Here is a 17475-nt window from a genome sequence, read left to right as displayed (position 1 = left end):
CATACTTATTAAAATTTCACTGGCACAAATATTAGGACTATGAGTATGTATGGCATTAGGAATCTGTAAGGAACTAGGAGAAATTATTTTATGCTATTTTAGTCCATTTTCAAAATCTTTTATATTAAAAAGATTTTGAGTTAAATAATTATTTTTAAATGTAGCAGTTTTCTTTTTAATTTACTCAATTAAATTTAGCTGTCATAAGCATGAATAGCACCAAGCAGTATAGTGACAGTTTATTGTTAATACAACATATGGATTAAGTTCATATGATTTCCTTGTCTTTTGTGGATGTGTGATTTGATTCCTTCTTGATGGAGTCCATGGATCCTGATGAATGAATCAATGAACTGAAGTGAAAATCATGACTGTTCCGACATGGGTAAGCAACAATCCCTCTATCTCAAACAGATTTGAGAGGAGCATGTTTAATTCTGAAATATTTGAGAATAGGTTTCTTCTAATAAATTCAAAATATAAAAGGTTAGAAAGGAAATTGTGAGACAGTCATGTAATGTGATAGGATACTTGACAATTCACCCACTTAAGATCTTCTGGTAATGGTTAAATGAAAAAGGGTGACTGACATGATATAAGTGGGTACAAAAACAGTGGCTTAAGCATTCAGATTGTTGCTTCCTGCACAGTCCTCATATAGGATAAAATGTATAAGAAAAGCAGATTCAGGCAAGCAATTTATTTAAAACATCTAATATTCCATAATTTTGTTAGTGTACTAACATGGAAAGAAAACATTTTCTGTTGACACTGATGTGAGTGCATTTTCTCTGGTGTTCAGACATTTTCAATTTTGTTTTTGCAACAAAGCAGACACTACTAATTACGCGTTTTGTGTGACCCCTTTTTCCAACAGAAAATGTTGGTTTGTTCCTCATTACAATTAATTTTTAGTGGAATTTTTTGTGCCTACTCAGTAGAAAGGTCCAAAAGTAGTCTAGTGTCATTTTTGACTGAACAAAATGTAGTAACAGAGAAAGCCCAGCACAATACTTTATTTTTCTGAATAGAAGTTAGGTTGATAGCTTACTATGAAACTTAGTAGTACTATTTACATAATAACATTGGATGTAAATACAACAACCTTGTAAAGCTGATTAATTCCATGTCCTGTGACATATTCACAGCCTGGATCACTGGAACACAAAATATATAAATAAATAAAATAAATTTGCTTGTACCAAGAAACAAACTGACATTTTCCACTGACACTAGGCATTCCATGGAATGTGAGAGGAGAAGTATTTTTTGGGCTAAGTGCATTACATTACATGAGTCATATTTCAAAGTGACTGTGGAGAGAAGTCTTTGGGATCTAAATTTAAGTGCAACAAAACAATGAAACAACTTAATGTTATGAAAGACTATTGCATTACAGTCTTAATAAAAATTATAAAGGAATCTAAAACATTTAAATTAAGAGTTTCTGTGCAGATACTCTCCAACAGAGAAGAAGGAATTGCCTAATTGAAATTTCTTTAATTCAGTCTTAAACTCCTATTCATTACGGTATCTGGCTGACACTTAACATACTCCAGCAGATTGTTACATACATTTGTTGCCATACATTTGTCTCCTTTCTACACTTCTGTTAACCCCTTGAAGTCTTTGTAGAGGCTGTTTTTGAGAAATACTGGTAATGACAAAAGATGTTAATGAACATTAATACTGTGAAATATTTGTTGAAATACTAACTTTCTCGAAGATATCTCTGCTGTATGTTCTAGAATTAACACCTTATATAACACTTGTAACATGTTTCTGAAAGAAGTATCCAAGTTCGTTGAGTTTCTCGAAACATAACTCTGTAACTTATAAACTAAATGGAAATATGCAGAATAAACTAGTTTTCTCATTTTTAAATCACTTAGAGCAGTAACCATGTGTAGCACATACAGTATGTAGCTGAACTAAAGTACTTTATTAATTATAGGCAGTAGGCTCTCCACTTAATGTTATGATCTATCTACATGTATCCCCTCTTGCTGAACATATTGTTTAATTAGGATGTTCTTGGTTCTTCCATATAATCTTGCTTTTCAAAATTTTTGTGAAAGAATATTGACTCTAATTAAGTGTCCAGTGAGTTTTGCTTTATACTGTCTTAAAACTTCAGTAGTTCATTTCTTCTCCCCTATTTCTTCCAAAACCATCTCATTTGTTTTCATCAGTCCAGCTAGGTCTTGTGATTCTCCTCCTTTCCCAATGTCCGTGTTTCACATACATATCTCAGGACACTATTATATAAAACTCATCTTAGTGTGGAAGCCGATGTTTTTGTTCAGCAGAAGGTGCTTCTTATTCATACTTATCCTAGCTAAATTTAACTGACTAAACTGCAATAAAAGCTGTTACTCTAATAAAAGAATCAGTTACTGCTTCACGATTTATAATAAATAGCTGCTGTTTATTTAATATTCATAGCTTAATATTTACTTCACTATGTTAGTATTTTTCAAAACAAATTAGTTACCCACATCCAAAAATACAGAGATCTGTTCACAATACATTACTGCTTTTCATGTAACTATAAAAATGAACACTGTTACTTGCTATGTAGCTGACACTATGAAGAGATTCATTACATTAGTAACTTAGTATAGTAAAAGGCTCAGCTTAAAACATCCCTTATCTCATCGTTCATGACACTGTGATGCGAAAGAAATAAGACATTAGTTCGATCATCACTACTACACTCTAAGCAGTGGCATATTACAAACTATTGTTCATAAGGCCAGAGTTGTCTCAGCTTACAGCAGAGCTTAACCATCCTCGCATTGTGTTTGTACAGAATAGGTACTTTGATAAACAGATTCATAATGCATTTCAGCCTGCAGGCATTAAATCTCAAGAACAGCCAGAAGAAATGGAGAACTCCAGGAGGATGGTTTTTCTACCTCATGTTGGTGGTATGTCCTTTAAGATTGGCAGGCTGTTCAAGAAACATCAAACAAAATGTGTCATTCAACCTCCATTGTAAGCACTGATGATGCTGGGTTCTGTTAAAGACAATGTAGGTCTACAGAGATTAGGGACAGTGACAGAGTGGGAAATCATACATTGGCCAGACATGTTGCACTGTTAAGGATAGATGAACTGAACATAGCCATCACAACAGACTGGATTAGCCAGAAAAGTCTGCTGTTGCTGAACACTGTCTTAACTTGGGACATACCATGAACTATGGAGAGACAGAGATCCTTTCATAAACTGGGACACCATCTTTAAAGAAGTTTGATTAATAGGGACAAGGGGATTCAGCTCAGCAAGGAATGGCAACCAGCATTGGCATTACTAGGGCATTGTTAGGCCCAGAGAAATGAACCCAGGTCAACACAGATGGGGAATCAGAGTCTGCACACTTAAACGGGTTGCCAACACTCTGTCCACATGCACACTGGGTTAAGATTTGTTGCTGCACTTTTCTTGCGTCGTGCATATGAGGGCCGTGGCCCATTTCTCTGGCAGGGGCACTGGATGTCACCATACTCCATGGTACATCTTTTATGACATTATAGCCCCACCCCTTGGTGCCTGCTCTTTTCTAGCAAGCCAGCATATATATTGGCTAACCACTGCAGCAAGAGGTCATTAAGCATCTGAAGACAAAGAGCAGCTCTCTCATGGAAGCACTGTGCAGCTTCCACAACATTATTTGACACAGTACCCAAAAATGAATGAAGCACTGCAACACTAATTGCACTTGGAAAGATTCTAAAGTTCATCAGACTGACTGAAAAACATATATCACTAACATTCAACGGTCACTTCCAACTAATTTCTTGCACCTTAAACCAAAATGTCCCAAAATATAAAACATAAGAACAGTTCAAAACTATGTACATTAAAAGTCCTACCAAAATTAAAACACCTTAAGTTTCCATGCAAAAAGAAGACAGATTATTTTAACTACACTCTACAAAGTCAGTCTCTTCCACTATGGATAAAATTCATCTTCTGTAAACATACCTACAACTAGTATACAGCTTAATACTCTTACATAAGGTAGCATAAGCTCATGTGTATTATGTTTATATGACAGGAATTTGTTAAAATCATTTAGCACTCAGAAGAGATTGTGTTCAGTATGATATGCTTGCAAAGTTAAGAGTTATAAAGAGGCATATATTCTTTTATGAAAGATTGTAGAATCTCTTCCTGTCATAAATTATATTACACATGCTCACTGAATAGTAATCAATATTAAACTACAAAGTCCAGTAATTTAATGGTTCTATTCACAATAAAAATAATACTGCACGAAATGTGTGTGGCACGTGAAGTAGGTAGTGTGAATGTACATTGAATTATTAGTAACATACTCATATTATGACTCCAGAAGATCATTAATAGGTCAGGTCTGAGGCTACTCAATGCAAATTAAAAAGTAAAATCTGTTGAAATCTCTTGGAAGCTTTAGAGGTAGCATTACAGCAGCAAATGTAGGTCAATCTGTTTTCTATAAAGAGATAGTTTTATAATATATTCCTACATTCTTAAGCTATTGTGATTTGGAAATTTAAAAAATGGTTTGTTCAATTGCTAAATGTTTGGGGTGTCATGTTTTTCACTTATCCGCATATTCAATTGCCGATTTTATTTCAGTTCTCTAACATGATATTTTTTTTTTCTCCTCCCAACAGCTAATTTTACAGGTACATGTCAATACAAGGGAAAGAACTATGAAATCAACGAAGAATTTCATGATGGATGTGAAGCATTTTGTATCTGTGAAGCAACAGGTGTACAATGTGCTCCTATCCAGTGTCCCACAGAATTTGGGCTGGACTTAATAGACCCTCACTGTCTTGAATGGGACACATCAGCATTTGTACCTAGTCCCCCATCTTGCTGCCCATCAGAAGCAATCTGCAAGAACAATGGCTCTTGTCTGTATGAAGGACAACGATTTGACAACTTCGCACAGGTACTGAAAATTTTGTGTCAGCTTAATGAATATAATGATATGGGAATTATTTCCAAGTTCAAAAATTTTCCTATGTTTCTAATACTATACCTAAGCATAAATTAAGAGAAAAGGAAGAAGGAATACAAAATTGGGAATGGCACCAAGAAACAGCAATTCACCTTGACCTATGTCTTAGTAGTCCTTAATCAGCTATAGTGCTTGGTCACTTCCAATGGTTAAGAGATACTTTTGGTGAGAAGGAACAGCAAGACCCTCCCTTATAGCTCCCTAATCTCAAAGCCTCACAGTACAAAGCAAGATTAGTTGCTGTTTAGAACAGCTGTTCTGTAAAAAAATTCGGTACATTCTTCTTACAGGTTTATATGCAAATGGGACAGTTGGCAAATATAGGTTGTAATATACCACATTATCCAGTTATAAGGTGATTCTGAGAATACAGGTTAACCGTTATTTGCAGATTAAATTATCGGAGAAGAGGTCAACATTTTAATAATGTGTACTAGATTAATGTAGGGATCATCTTACACTTAAAAATGAAGCTACAGCAATTGAGGTCACATGTGTATTTGTTTTGAAGCATTTGGAAGGGTTGGATGGGGAAGAATGACATCAGCTTGGCTAAGAACTAGGACAAATGTGAAGAGGGGAGTGGTGAGTGGGTGGCAAATTTGGCCATCCTGCCAACCATGGAAATGTATACCACATACCATGGCTTTTTATGTATATTTACTATGTTTAAACTGCAAATTGCCTGGACCTATTTGTAGTTAGAATTTAAATGACTTCAAAATTATAGAAATACTCATCAATAGTATACATTTCTGCAGGAGATGGTAAAATTCTGGATAGGGGCCAGTGCCATGTTTACATGTTTCACATAGCAATATTATCCACGCTCACTGTGGAGTGTGATGGGAACAAAAGGAGTGTGTCAATAGCTGGTTCTACACAGCCAGTGAGAGAGCAGCAGGCAGACAACATGTTTGGAAGCACAAGACGAAGGATTATTGGCACATTCTCATGTCAATAGAGAGACAAAATGTGCTATGTATTTGGAAAAAAAGCTTTCATTCTCAGATTTCACCATAACCACAAACTTGGAAATTGTAACATATTCAGAAGAAACAGCCAAATATTTGTGGCACCAAAACAGATGCCCATTTCACTAGCACCAATTTAAGCTGTGTGATTAGGTCCTTTCCTAACCTCAACCTCGGAGGTTGCTCAGTATGTATAAGACAAATCCAATGAAGGTTTCTTGATTACTCAAGAAATTATCAAAATAAAGGCACTGGAGAGATAAGAGTTTTTCAACCACAAGCACCATGAAATTCAAAGCAAGTACTGGCTGGTGCTTGAGGATGATGAAAAAGGCAGGGCTTACATTACAACGCAGAACAACTATAGCTCCACATGAGTAACAATTACTTACATATCAGCATCATGTAATCATCAATCTAAGGAAATGGTATGACTGTTTGCTAGGCAATATGGGCAACACTGATCAGACACCTGTGTATTTTGATTTGCCATCAGATGTTACTGTTGATGTGAAGGGCATTAAAAGTGTACTTATAAAATGTTCTGTCAATGGAAAGGCCAGACTAACAGCAGTGCTGGGAGAAGTAGCAGTTGAATGGAAGCTCCCCTCATTTGTGATTCTTCACAGAAAAATGACACTGAAAGCAAAATTGCCTGCAGGACTTACCTAAGGCCAAGGAAAGGAATGGATGACAAGTGAACTGATACTATATTGGTTGAAGGTTGTCTGGAACAGAAGACAGGGACTTTGATTAACAGAAAGGAAATGTTGGTGCTTGATTCTTTCAGGCATATTTCACCCACGACATTAAGGATCCATGGCAAAGAACAAAAACCTAGAAATAGTTCCTGGTGGCTTGACCTCACAACTTGAAGCAACGGATGTTGTTGTGAACCAACCTTTTAAGGTCCACTTGTGACATATTTACAGTGAGTGCGTTCTTCAAGGAGACCAGACTCTCACTCCAGTAGGAAGTTAAAGAAACCCTCAATATCCATGCTGGGCCAGTGGATCTTTAGTGTCTGGAGCAGAAACTCAAGTGAGCCTATCAAGAAAGGATTGAAGAAGTGCTACATGTCCAATGCCATGATGGATCAAAAGTGACATACTTTGGGAGGAGTACCAGCAAGGAAGAATTTGCAGATGATGATGATGATGATGATGATGATGATGATACCAGTGATGGTGGTGGTTACGATGACAATGACGATCGACGACGACGGGGGTGGTGGTGGTGGTGGTGGTGGTGATCAAACCAGTAATACCACAGATGACTGGAACGAGCAAAAAATGAAGTGAAGATAAAAATTTTCATTTCTTTTTGTTTATTTTGTTTCTCTTGTATTATAGAAATGTAGACAATCAGTAGATGACATAATTTAAAAATAGGTAGAATATTAATTTTTTGGGAAGGTACATTGTGTGTGTGTGTGTGTGTGTGTGTGTGTGTGTGTGTGTGTGTGTGTGTGTGTGTGTGTGTGTGGGCGCGTGCGTGCACGCATACGCAAGATGTTCAGTTGCATTTCAAAGTCTTGTCAAAACCATCTGGAACGGATGCAATAAATTTGTGTGGGATACTGCTTGTTATTATTTATATATATTTGTCTTTCTTAGTGTTACTAAGAATAATAGAAAAATATTTTACTTAGATATCTGTGTGAATAAATATCATGTTAATCTCAAATGTTTGGAATTTTAAGAGAATTGTACACAAGAATCAATGTACTTAGGAATGATGAGACACATTTAAAGTTATCTGAGGATGTAGATATTGCAATAATAAATACCTCAGTAGTCAGTTCTGTTGAGGAGGAATAGACATCTCTAAAAAGGGAAATCACAGAATTTGAACAGACAAACTTAGGTAGTTGTAAAGTAACTTGTGAAGAAACCTTGGGTAACAAAAGAAATACTTCAATTAATCAACAAAAGGAGGCGGTACAAAACCGTTGATGGAGAGAGTAATACAGCAGGGAAAGTCAATTAGAAATGAAATAAATAAAAAGTGTAGGGAGTCAAGGTAAAGTAGGTTCAGGAAAACTGTGAAGTAATCGAATTGGTTATCAGAAGAACTGATTCAGCATATAGAAAATCCAAACAACCTTCAACAAATTTAAAAGCAACTGCATCAACATTAAGAGAGCACTGGGAATTCCACAGTTACTCAGAGGAGAGAGAAGATAGGTGGAAACAGTACACTGAAGGTCTCTACAATGGGGAGGACTTATATGATGATATGGCAGAAGAAGAAATAGGAATGACATAGGAGATCCAGTGGAAGGTGGCAATCAATAGCTGAACATGACCTGTAAATACTAAAATTTGCATCATCCATCATGTTTCTTTTGTATCTGGCCTCGTAAATCACAATTTTCAGCGGAATAGGAGAACATGTTAGTAACAAATTGTTTGTCACGTGCCAATGCAATCATTGTATTTTCATGAAATTTGTCACAGCACAAGGGGATAGTTAAAGCTTTTGAAAAGTTGTACACTATTGGATCAACTGAATCATCTTGTTTCTCTTGCAAAATGCAAATAGATGACTAGCAGTTAGAAATACAATATGACACAAAGGATGAGGCATGGCACAGAAGTGATTGATATTATAATAAATATAAAGACACAAACAAGATATATAAAAAGTTTTGGAGCAGGAAAACTCAAGTTAATTATTAGCTACTTATCTTGCTGAATTGAATATGAAGATTGTTGGTCACTTTTATATATCATTCTTGTGTCCTGCATAAGTCCTGAGAAGATTTTTCTTTCATTATTCCTTATCCATATTGACTACAAGGACTTTGCTTTATAAAAGATTTTGTGAAATCTCAATTTTTTAATGTTCTTCATTTATTCATATCACGGTAACACAAAAACTAAACAAAGACTCAGTGACTACATGATCCTCTGCCTCTGACCCTCAAGCATGGAAAAAATACTCTGACTTTCATCGTTGCAGCTGCAATCATTTTTATAACTTTTTGACAATCAACAAAGAGCTTACTTCTTTTCTAATACCTATGATACAATTAAAATTTCATAATCCAGATGATTTTGGTACAAGATTCATGTTAAGGTTGACCTGAGGTTTCAAATTAATATGATTACAATAACAATTTATGATCAGCATTTACCTTTTTTGATGAAATACCAGACTTTCAGTACATTTTTCCTTATTTCCTTTGGGTTTTCTCTTCTCCTATCAAATTAGAATATTAATGAGTATGAACATTATTTCAATATTTGAAAATTTTCCAAAATTAATGTCTTTTTTATGAAAATTACAAGGTGTACAACTTTGCTTCCGCCATTTTTTCCCCCAACATTTGAGGCTTTAATGAAACAAATTGGTTACACATGTATAATACAAAGTATTTTCCATCACTGGTCACTATTTCCTCCCATCTTTCAGACAGTGTACAAATCCCGCATTGAAAAAATTGTTCATCTTTTGAAGCGATCCACAAATTGATCCAATTTGTGGCTTCTTCATGAGATGGGAAGTGTTGGTCAGCCAGGCCATGCGCCATTGATCTAAACAGGTGATAGTCAGAGGGAATAATGTCTGGAATACGGTGGGTGGAGGTGCCTCTTTTTTCACATCTTTGACTAGTACATCCATGACAAGGTCAAAGAGATTTGGGCTGAGAGCAGATCCCTGATGTAGTCCTACTCTCACTGGAAATGCCTTTGTTGCACCTGCACTGCTCCTGACATGTCACATTGCACCTTCATATATGTCTTCTACCACCCTGATATATTTTTCTGGCAGGCATTTACCTCTCAGTTATCTCCATATCTCTTGCCACAGCACTCTGCCATATGCCTTCTCAAGATTAATAAAGGCCATAAGCAGTTTGGCTTGTACTTCTCTGTGCCTCTGCATCAGTTGCCTTAATGTAAATATTGCATCGGGTGATCCTCTTCCCAGCGTAAATCCAAACTGTGCTTCACATACTTCAGTTTCTAGATGCAACCTCTTCTCAATTATCCTTTCCCAGATCTTCATTGTGTGTGACATCAGTTTTATCCCTCTATAATTGCCACAGTTTTGGATATCCCATTTCCCCTTTCATATGGGAACCAGTATACTGCTTCTCCATGCATGTGGCATTCTTTCTCCTTCCCAGATATTCTGCATTAGATCCCAGAGAATATCTGTTCCCTCTTCTCCCAGACTTTCCCATGCTTCTATTGGGATTTTGTCTGCCCCTAGGGCATCCCCATTCTTCATTTTCTTTATCACGTGTTCAACTTCTTCTCTACTTATACTTTGGGCCATTCCTTCATTTACATCTCCATCCTCATACTTCTCTTGTACATTTTCCTCATTCGATAAATCCTATTCAGGATTTTCTCAAGGTTGTGTAATACTACACCTGATTCATCCTTTATCTGCTTCATTGATATTGTGTCCTCAGTCACCTTATCTCTTGCTTTAGCAATCCATAGGAGTTGCCTGCTGTTCTGTATTCTTTCTAGCTCTTCATATGCCTCTTCCATTGCCTCAGCCTTTGCTTTTGCCACTGCTTTTTTCGCCATCTTGTTTGCAGTCTTGTAGGCTTCCCTACCCTCCTGTCTTCCTGTTAAGTTCCATTCTTCTTCTTCTGCATTTTTCTTCACTTTTATTGCTTTCTGAACCTCCTCATTCCACCTCCATGCCTCCTTATCTTTTGGTGGTCCCTTTCAAGTTGTTACATCCAGCAAGTCTTTCAGTTTTTGTAATTACATTGCTATTATAACTCCTTTACATCCTCTGGTAATTTCACTTCCCTTAATACTGTTTCCTTGAATTTTTCTCCTAACACCTCTTATTTCAGTTTCCACCACTTTATTCGTTGTTCTCCTCACTTGATACATTTACGTCTTTTCCCCACTACCATTTCATAATCAGCCACTGTGAGTTTGATCATTGAAAAGTTACTGAGTAACAATAAATATGAGGAGATCAAAAATCAATTTCTGCAGTGCTCTGTGCATTATTTAACAATTTTTCACCAAATCCAACAATCACAGGACAATAATGAAAGAACAGAGGCCAAGAGACATAAGAGGGGTAAAAATCAGTTCAGTAATGCTTCAAGTTGTGCAGAGTGCACAGTGATCTGGAGAGTGGACTGGGAGGGACAGATAGAACAGAGGGAGAAGATGAATGTGGAGAAGAGAGTGGGAGTTTAGTATCTTCGAATGTTCTTTACTCCTTCAATTATTTATATTTCACCAAGAATTTTGTACCTTATTTATCAGGTAGGAGTATCAACACTATAGGAAAAGATAGATTGCTACTTACTGTAAGGCTAAGATGCTAAGTTGCCTTTTAATTGTAACTTGTTTATAATAGAGATAGCACATTTATCCCTACCAATGTCTATTTTTAGTAATTAATCACATTAAAAAAGCAACTGTTACTTGTAATGCACGTAGTTAATAATTAAGTGGAGGACACAAAACACTACAGCTGAATGCATTTGCCATCAAAGTGAATGATTTCTCACTGTATCAGGTACAAAATCATTTAAATGCAGACAATCTCCTCTGATTTCAGAATGAAATCCACCAGGAAACTCCTCTGCTTTACTAAATAAAAGTGAGGAAATTTGTTTTTATATATCCTTTGGCAGAAAACACTTGCAAGTTAATCTGTTTCATAATAAATGAAAATAATATAGCTGCAAATGAAAATTTAGTAAAAATCATCACACAAGAAAAAAAATTCTCAACAAAATTACATTAATGGTGTTCCTGTGTTTTAGTAGAAAGATAATAAATTAACACATCATGGTAATACCTTTGTGACACCCATCACTTTGATCCTGGCCCTGACTCAGCCTGTCGAACTGTTGGCATTAGGGATTGGCATCTGTCACTTGGCAGCTGCAAATGTCATCTCTCTACAATACATTTTTGTGATGCATTTATTCTTGAGACTGTACTGGGCAGGCATTCCAGCAAGACAGTTCTTTTAAAACATTATGTTAATGTGCATTATGTATGGCTCATTTCATTTTAACATTCATTCTTAAAAAGCTTTCTATATAATAGTTAAAAAATTTGCAGGCATATAACTATTTAAGAGCTTGAACTTTTGTAACCAATTTCATACAGTTTCATGTGAACAAATTCAGATAAAGTCAATGGTGAGATTACATTACATTGTTAAAAGTAAAAGCATACCTGACGAAAACATAAAATGTTGTTGGGAGAGCACGAGAGGGGGGGGGGGGGAGAGGGAGAGAGAGAGAGGGGGAGAGAGAGAGAGAGAGAGAGAGAGAGAGAGAGATATTTCAGTTTCCGTACCTCATAGTAAAGGAAATAATCTATTTGCCATGTTTATGAAAATCTTATGAGCCCATCTTTCTTTAACAGCATTTCATTATTATTTAATTAAAAGCATATCTTTTTATCAATCAGATACCAACAAACCTGACAGGATGCGAGCAGCACTGTGCATGTGAATTTGGAAATGTTACTTGTCGTCGTGTGTGTGAACCATTAGGAGACTCGCCACCCCCTGAATTTAATTGTCCAGTGCCACCCATCATTGGATTACTGCCTCATGACAACTGCTGCAGAAGTTGGTTGTGCCCTCAGCCATCAACAGGTAATACTATAAAAGTGCAATGTATTATGTCATTTTAAAAGAGCTTACAAAAACGGGATATACGTAACTCCTATCTTGGTAGTATTCATATAATGGTTGTACACTATGTTCTTCTGGGAGATAGAAGTAATGCCATAAAACTGGCTTTCATTTAAATTAAACAATTGGTAATCCAGGATGGAATGTAACAATATTACAAAAAGGATAGTTTCTACTCACCATATGGCGGAGTTGCTGAGTCACAGATAGGCACAGCAAAAAGACTGTCACAAAATATGCTTTCTGCCAGATGCAACTCACACACACATGACCACTGTCTCTGGCAGCTGAAGCCATACTCAGCTGCAAGAGACTGTGTGTGTGTGTGTGTGTGTGTGTGTGTGTGTGTGTGTGTGTGTGTGTGTGTGTGTGTGTATGTGTCTTTGACAAAGGCCTTGTTGGCTGAAAGGTTATTTTGTGACAGTCGTTTTGTTGTGCCTATCAGTGACTCAGCGTATCCACTATATGGTGAGAAGCAACTATCATTTTCATAATATTGTTTCATTTAAATTATTTCATTTAAAATAGAAAATAAAATTGTATGATTTGATGAGACACTATTGTTTACTATCCTAAATATAAGTGTTAAATTTGTAATCTTATGCTCATATTTTTGAAACTGAATAAGGGTTTTTGGTTACATTTGCCTGCAGTCATTGGGCAGCCTATGTCATTTACCTACTTCTGTTGTAACAATGAAAGAGAATACTATATTGAGTTTTTATCACTAAATCACACCTGATTACCGAGCAAGGTGGCATAGTGGTTAGCACACTGCACTCGCATTCGGGAGGACGATGGTTCAATCCCACGCCCGGCCATCCTGATTTAGGTTTTCCATGATTTCCCTAAATTGCTCCACGCAAATGCCGGGATGGTTCCTCTGAAAGGGCACGGCCGACTTCCTTCGCCATCCTTCCCTAGTCCGATGAGACCGATGACCTTGCTGTTTGGTCTCTTCCCCCAGACAACCCAAACCAACCCATCACACCTGATTGCTTGGTACTATTCATGTCCGAAAAACTCTACCTATGTGTGAGATGGAAATTATATTTTATCTATATAACATTAATATTACTTTCTATTTGCTAATTTTGTTTTTATGTTTTGATAAATTTTAATGCCACTCTCTCTGTATAGTTGTCATATTTTAACTCCTCATTTTGTTTAATAATATTCCCATTGTTCATACAATGTGATTCAGTTGGACACAGTTTAAGAAAACAGAATAGTATTTCAGTTAACATAACACCTTTCAGTTCTGATGATTAACATAAAATGAGGAAAGCTCATTGGTGCAGGGCAGAAAACTTCACTAGCTTTCAAGTGAATTGCTACTCTTATTCCAGTTTAAGTGAACACACACACACATTTTTTAAGTAAATTCACAGTAGTTGGGAGACTCTAGTACTGTCCAAGATAACATTCAGCGTGATATTAATAGAGCAGTCGAGGAGATAATTTACAAAGCTAGTTTGACAATGGTTTTGGGAGTCTGGAATAACATGTTTTATGGGTAACTACTGACATTCTGGATATGTGAGAGATGGACTAGATTACCAAGGCAGTGTAGCTGTGATAGCTACACAGATGGGGAGAGGGGTTTTAAGTATACTCATGGTTTAGGTAAACTATATGCATCCAACACAGTAATGGGCCCTGTGTATAAGGGTTTTAAGCATACTCATGGTTAAAATCCTTGTACACAGGGCCCATACAGTGTCTGATGCAGATAGTTTACCTAAAGAGCTTGTACATTTAAGGACAGTGTTCTGAGAGAATGGATACTCAACCCATCAAAATAACAGTGCATTCTCAGCTAAAACCAAGAACTGGGAAGTTGATAAAGAGGAAAACACACCAGGAAAGTCTCTAGCTTTTCTTCTCGTTTTTGGAAATATCCCTTCAAAATAGCAAGAATCCTTAACAATTTTCAGGTGAAAGTGATTTTCCACCCACCATCTAAGATTTCAGACCTGCTGGGATCAGTGAAGGATAATTTGTTATTATAGAAAGTGGGAATTTACAAAATACCTTGCCAGTGTGGTGTGGCTTATACAGGACAAACAACATGCATAGTGGAAGAACGGCGCACAAAGCATAAAAATTGCACATGCCTTCTGCAGCAGGACATTGTATCTCCAATGGAAATTCAATGGAGTATGATAAAACATTAATTTTGGCTTCAGCAACATCTTTTTGGGACTCTGTTACAATAGAATCTGTTGAAATATTCGTCATGGAAAATCTAATGAACTGCGACAGCTGCTGCCAGCTGGATAATGTGTGGAATCCTATCATCTCCAAGATTTGCTCCAAATGAAGATGCCAATAACTGTGGTGAGTGGCAATGCCAAAAGACAGCTGATCCTTGCAGTTTCACCAGCGAAAGTGCTGCTACTGGGTGGTGTGGTCCTTCTGTCACCGTGACTCTGAGACTTGTGCAGAAATACTACCAGCGTGCTATGTAAGGTGGAGCAGAGAACATCTTCATCAGTCTTTGATGGCTCACCTGAAGATGACTCACAGGTGTCTAGTTGAAATATCAGGGAATGACGTTTACGACTGCCAGCTGCAATTCTGAAATCTCTTTGAACAGTCAGTTTAAAGTTCTATATATGCAATTTTTACTGGTTGTGTCACTTCTTCTGTGCAATCTTTCAATGATTGTATCAATATCCATTTTTATTGTGATATACTGTGAAATTTTGAACATTCGTGAGTGCCGCAATAAACTAGTATTGTTATTGCCAATTGTAGGCTTAAACTAAATTGTGCTCTTTGAAATTTTTTAAGGATGGTAGGCCTATCCTCGTTCAGAACAGTTTGCACAAATAAACATGCATTTTTTGAGAATTTGCAGAAACTGCCAGTGTCCTTTATATAAGCTATGAGCAATTTGTAACAAATCAGGGTTTGTGATTTAGTTATTGTATCAGATTTTCTAACTAACATTTTGTGTTACATCTAGTTTTCCCTTATGAGGCATAGCCCTATATATTATCTCATTTATCGTGAATTAACTGTTTTCAAGTTTGCTTGCAACCATTATTATCATCAAAATGTTTTAGGACAGTAGTAATTTTACCAAAGGTTTTTGTGATGCCATAATAGTAATCTTGTCTCATTTTGCGTATCTCCTTCAATTCTTATAGGGAATTAGCAATATGTTAGCTCTACAGATTAAAAGATAATTGGCAGGTTTAATGTAAAGTCCTTTGTTCACTGCCTTCTAATACATTTCACCAGCCAGAACGCAGCCCCACAGTGAATGCTGTTCTCAAACACAAAATGAGTTGGTTGACATTCACAAACAGCTGGAAATTGCCCTAACTACTGTCAAACAGTTGACAGCTGCTGCAAAGTGGTGTGTTGGAAGAGGTCTTGAGAGCCGTGTACCTCTAATACCTGTACTAGAGGTACCTCAAGTACTATCCTCTCCTGTGGATTCTTTCTCCTCTGCAGAAAGTACTGGATCTGTCATTACCAGTCCACTTGGTGGCAAGTGGCATGTCAATGGTAGATCTAGGCATCCTGTACAGGGTGGATAGGGACCAGGGAGTACTCAGGGTGTTGTACCGATCCCCTAACCAATAAATTGGAGGTGTTGTCTTCCATTGAAACTGACCCAGTTGGACTCACTTCACCTGTTGTGAGGAAACCTGTTTCAGTCCAGCAGCCATTGAGGATGGTGCAACCAACTGCAGATTGTGGTGCACATTGGAACAAATGATTCCTGCCACTTGGGCTGCAAAGTTATTGTTGGGTCATGCCAATGACTAGCATAGAATATTGAGAAGACCAGCCTTGCATGTGGAGTTTCAAAGAAGCCCACAATTTGCAGTATTGTCCCCAGAACTGATCATGGCCCTTTGGTTATGAGTCAAGTGAAATGACTGAACCAGAGACTTCTAAAGTTCTTTGAAAAGCTGGGCTGAGAGAACTGTAGGGTCCCCCTAAATAGGTCAGGTGTGCACTACACATCAGAGGCTGCTACTCAGGTAGCACACAAGGGTTTTTTAGATAAGGAGACTCTCCAGCCAATCCAGAAGTATCAGTGTAAGATCAAAAGAAATGCCTCCCATGGGTGAGAGTATTAAAATCCTAATGGTAAACTGCCAAAGCATTTGCAACAAAGTGCCATATTTTGAAGTGCTCATGAAAAGTAATGAAGCTCACATAATACTAGATACAGAAAGATGGGTGAAATGTGAAATTGATAGCAGTGAGATTTTGGGGGAAAATTTAAGTGTATACCAAAAAGATAGGCAAAATGGGAAATGTAGGTGATGTATTTGTCACAGTAGACAAAAATCTGAAATCCAGCAAGATAGAAATTGAAGCTGCATGTGAAATTGTTTGGGCAAGACTCAGTATCAGGGACGGGCATAAAATGATAATTGAATCCTCCTATCACTCACCAAACTCACCTTGTGTTGTAACCGAAAACTTCAGAGAAAACCTCAGTTCACTTGTACATAAGTTCTCCAATCATATTCTAACTATTGCTAGAGATTTTGATCATCCAACAATTAGTTGGGAAAATTACAGTTTTGTTAGAGGTGGGCATAATAAGACATCCTGTGAAACTTTACTAAATACTTTCTCTGGTAGTTAGTAACCCTACTCATAAGGAAAATATGTTGGACCTAATGGCAACAAATACACATGATCTCTTTGAGGATGTCCACACTGAAATTGGTATCAGTGACCATGATGCAATTGTGGCAACAATGATTACCAAAGTACAAAGGACAGCTAAAACAAGCAGAAAGATACACTCCTGGAAATTGAAATAAGAACACCGTGAATTCATTGTCCCAGGAAGGGGAAACTTTA

General features: G+C 36.9%; 1 protein-coding gene across 3 annotated transcripts in view; it reads left to right on the top strand.

Moving 5' to 3' along the window:
- The window catches only part of LOC126257579 (putative epidermal cell surface receptor), a 445086-nt gene that overhangs the window by 341513 nt on the left and 86098 nt on the right, over nt 1-17475 (top strand). For all 3 annotated transcript variants that reach the window (XM_049955577.1, XM_049955575.1, XM_049955576.1), the window contains exons 7-8: nt 4665-4948; nt 12408-12597. In XM_049955577.1, coding sequence (XP_049811534.1) covers nt 4665-4948; nt 12408-12597 — 474 coding nt within the window. The remainder of the gene's footprint in view (nt 1-4664; nt 4949-12407; nt 12598-17475) is intronic.

Source organism: Schistocerca nitens, chromosome 1 (genome assembly GCF_023898315.1).
Source record: "Schistocerca nitens isolate TAMUIC-IGC-003100 chromosome 1, iqSchNite1.1, whole genome shotgun sequence".
Lineage (NCBI taxonomy): Eukaryota > Metazoa > Arthropoda > Insecta > Orthoptera > Acrididae > Schistocerca > Schistocerca nitens.
This window is presented reverse-complemented; position numbering and strand designations above follow the sequence as displayed.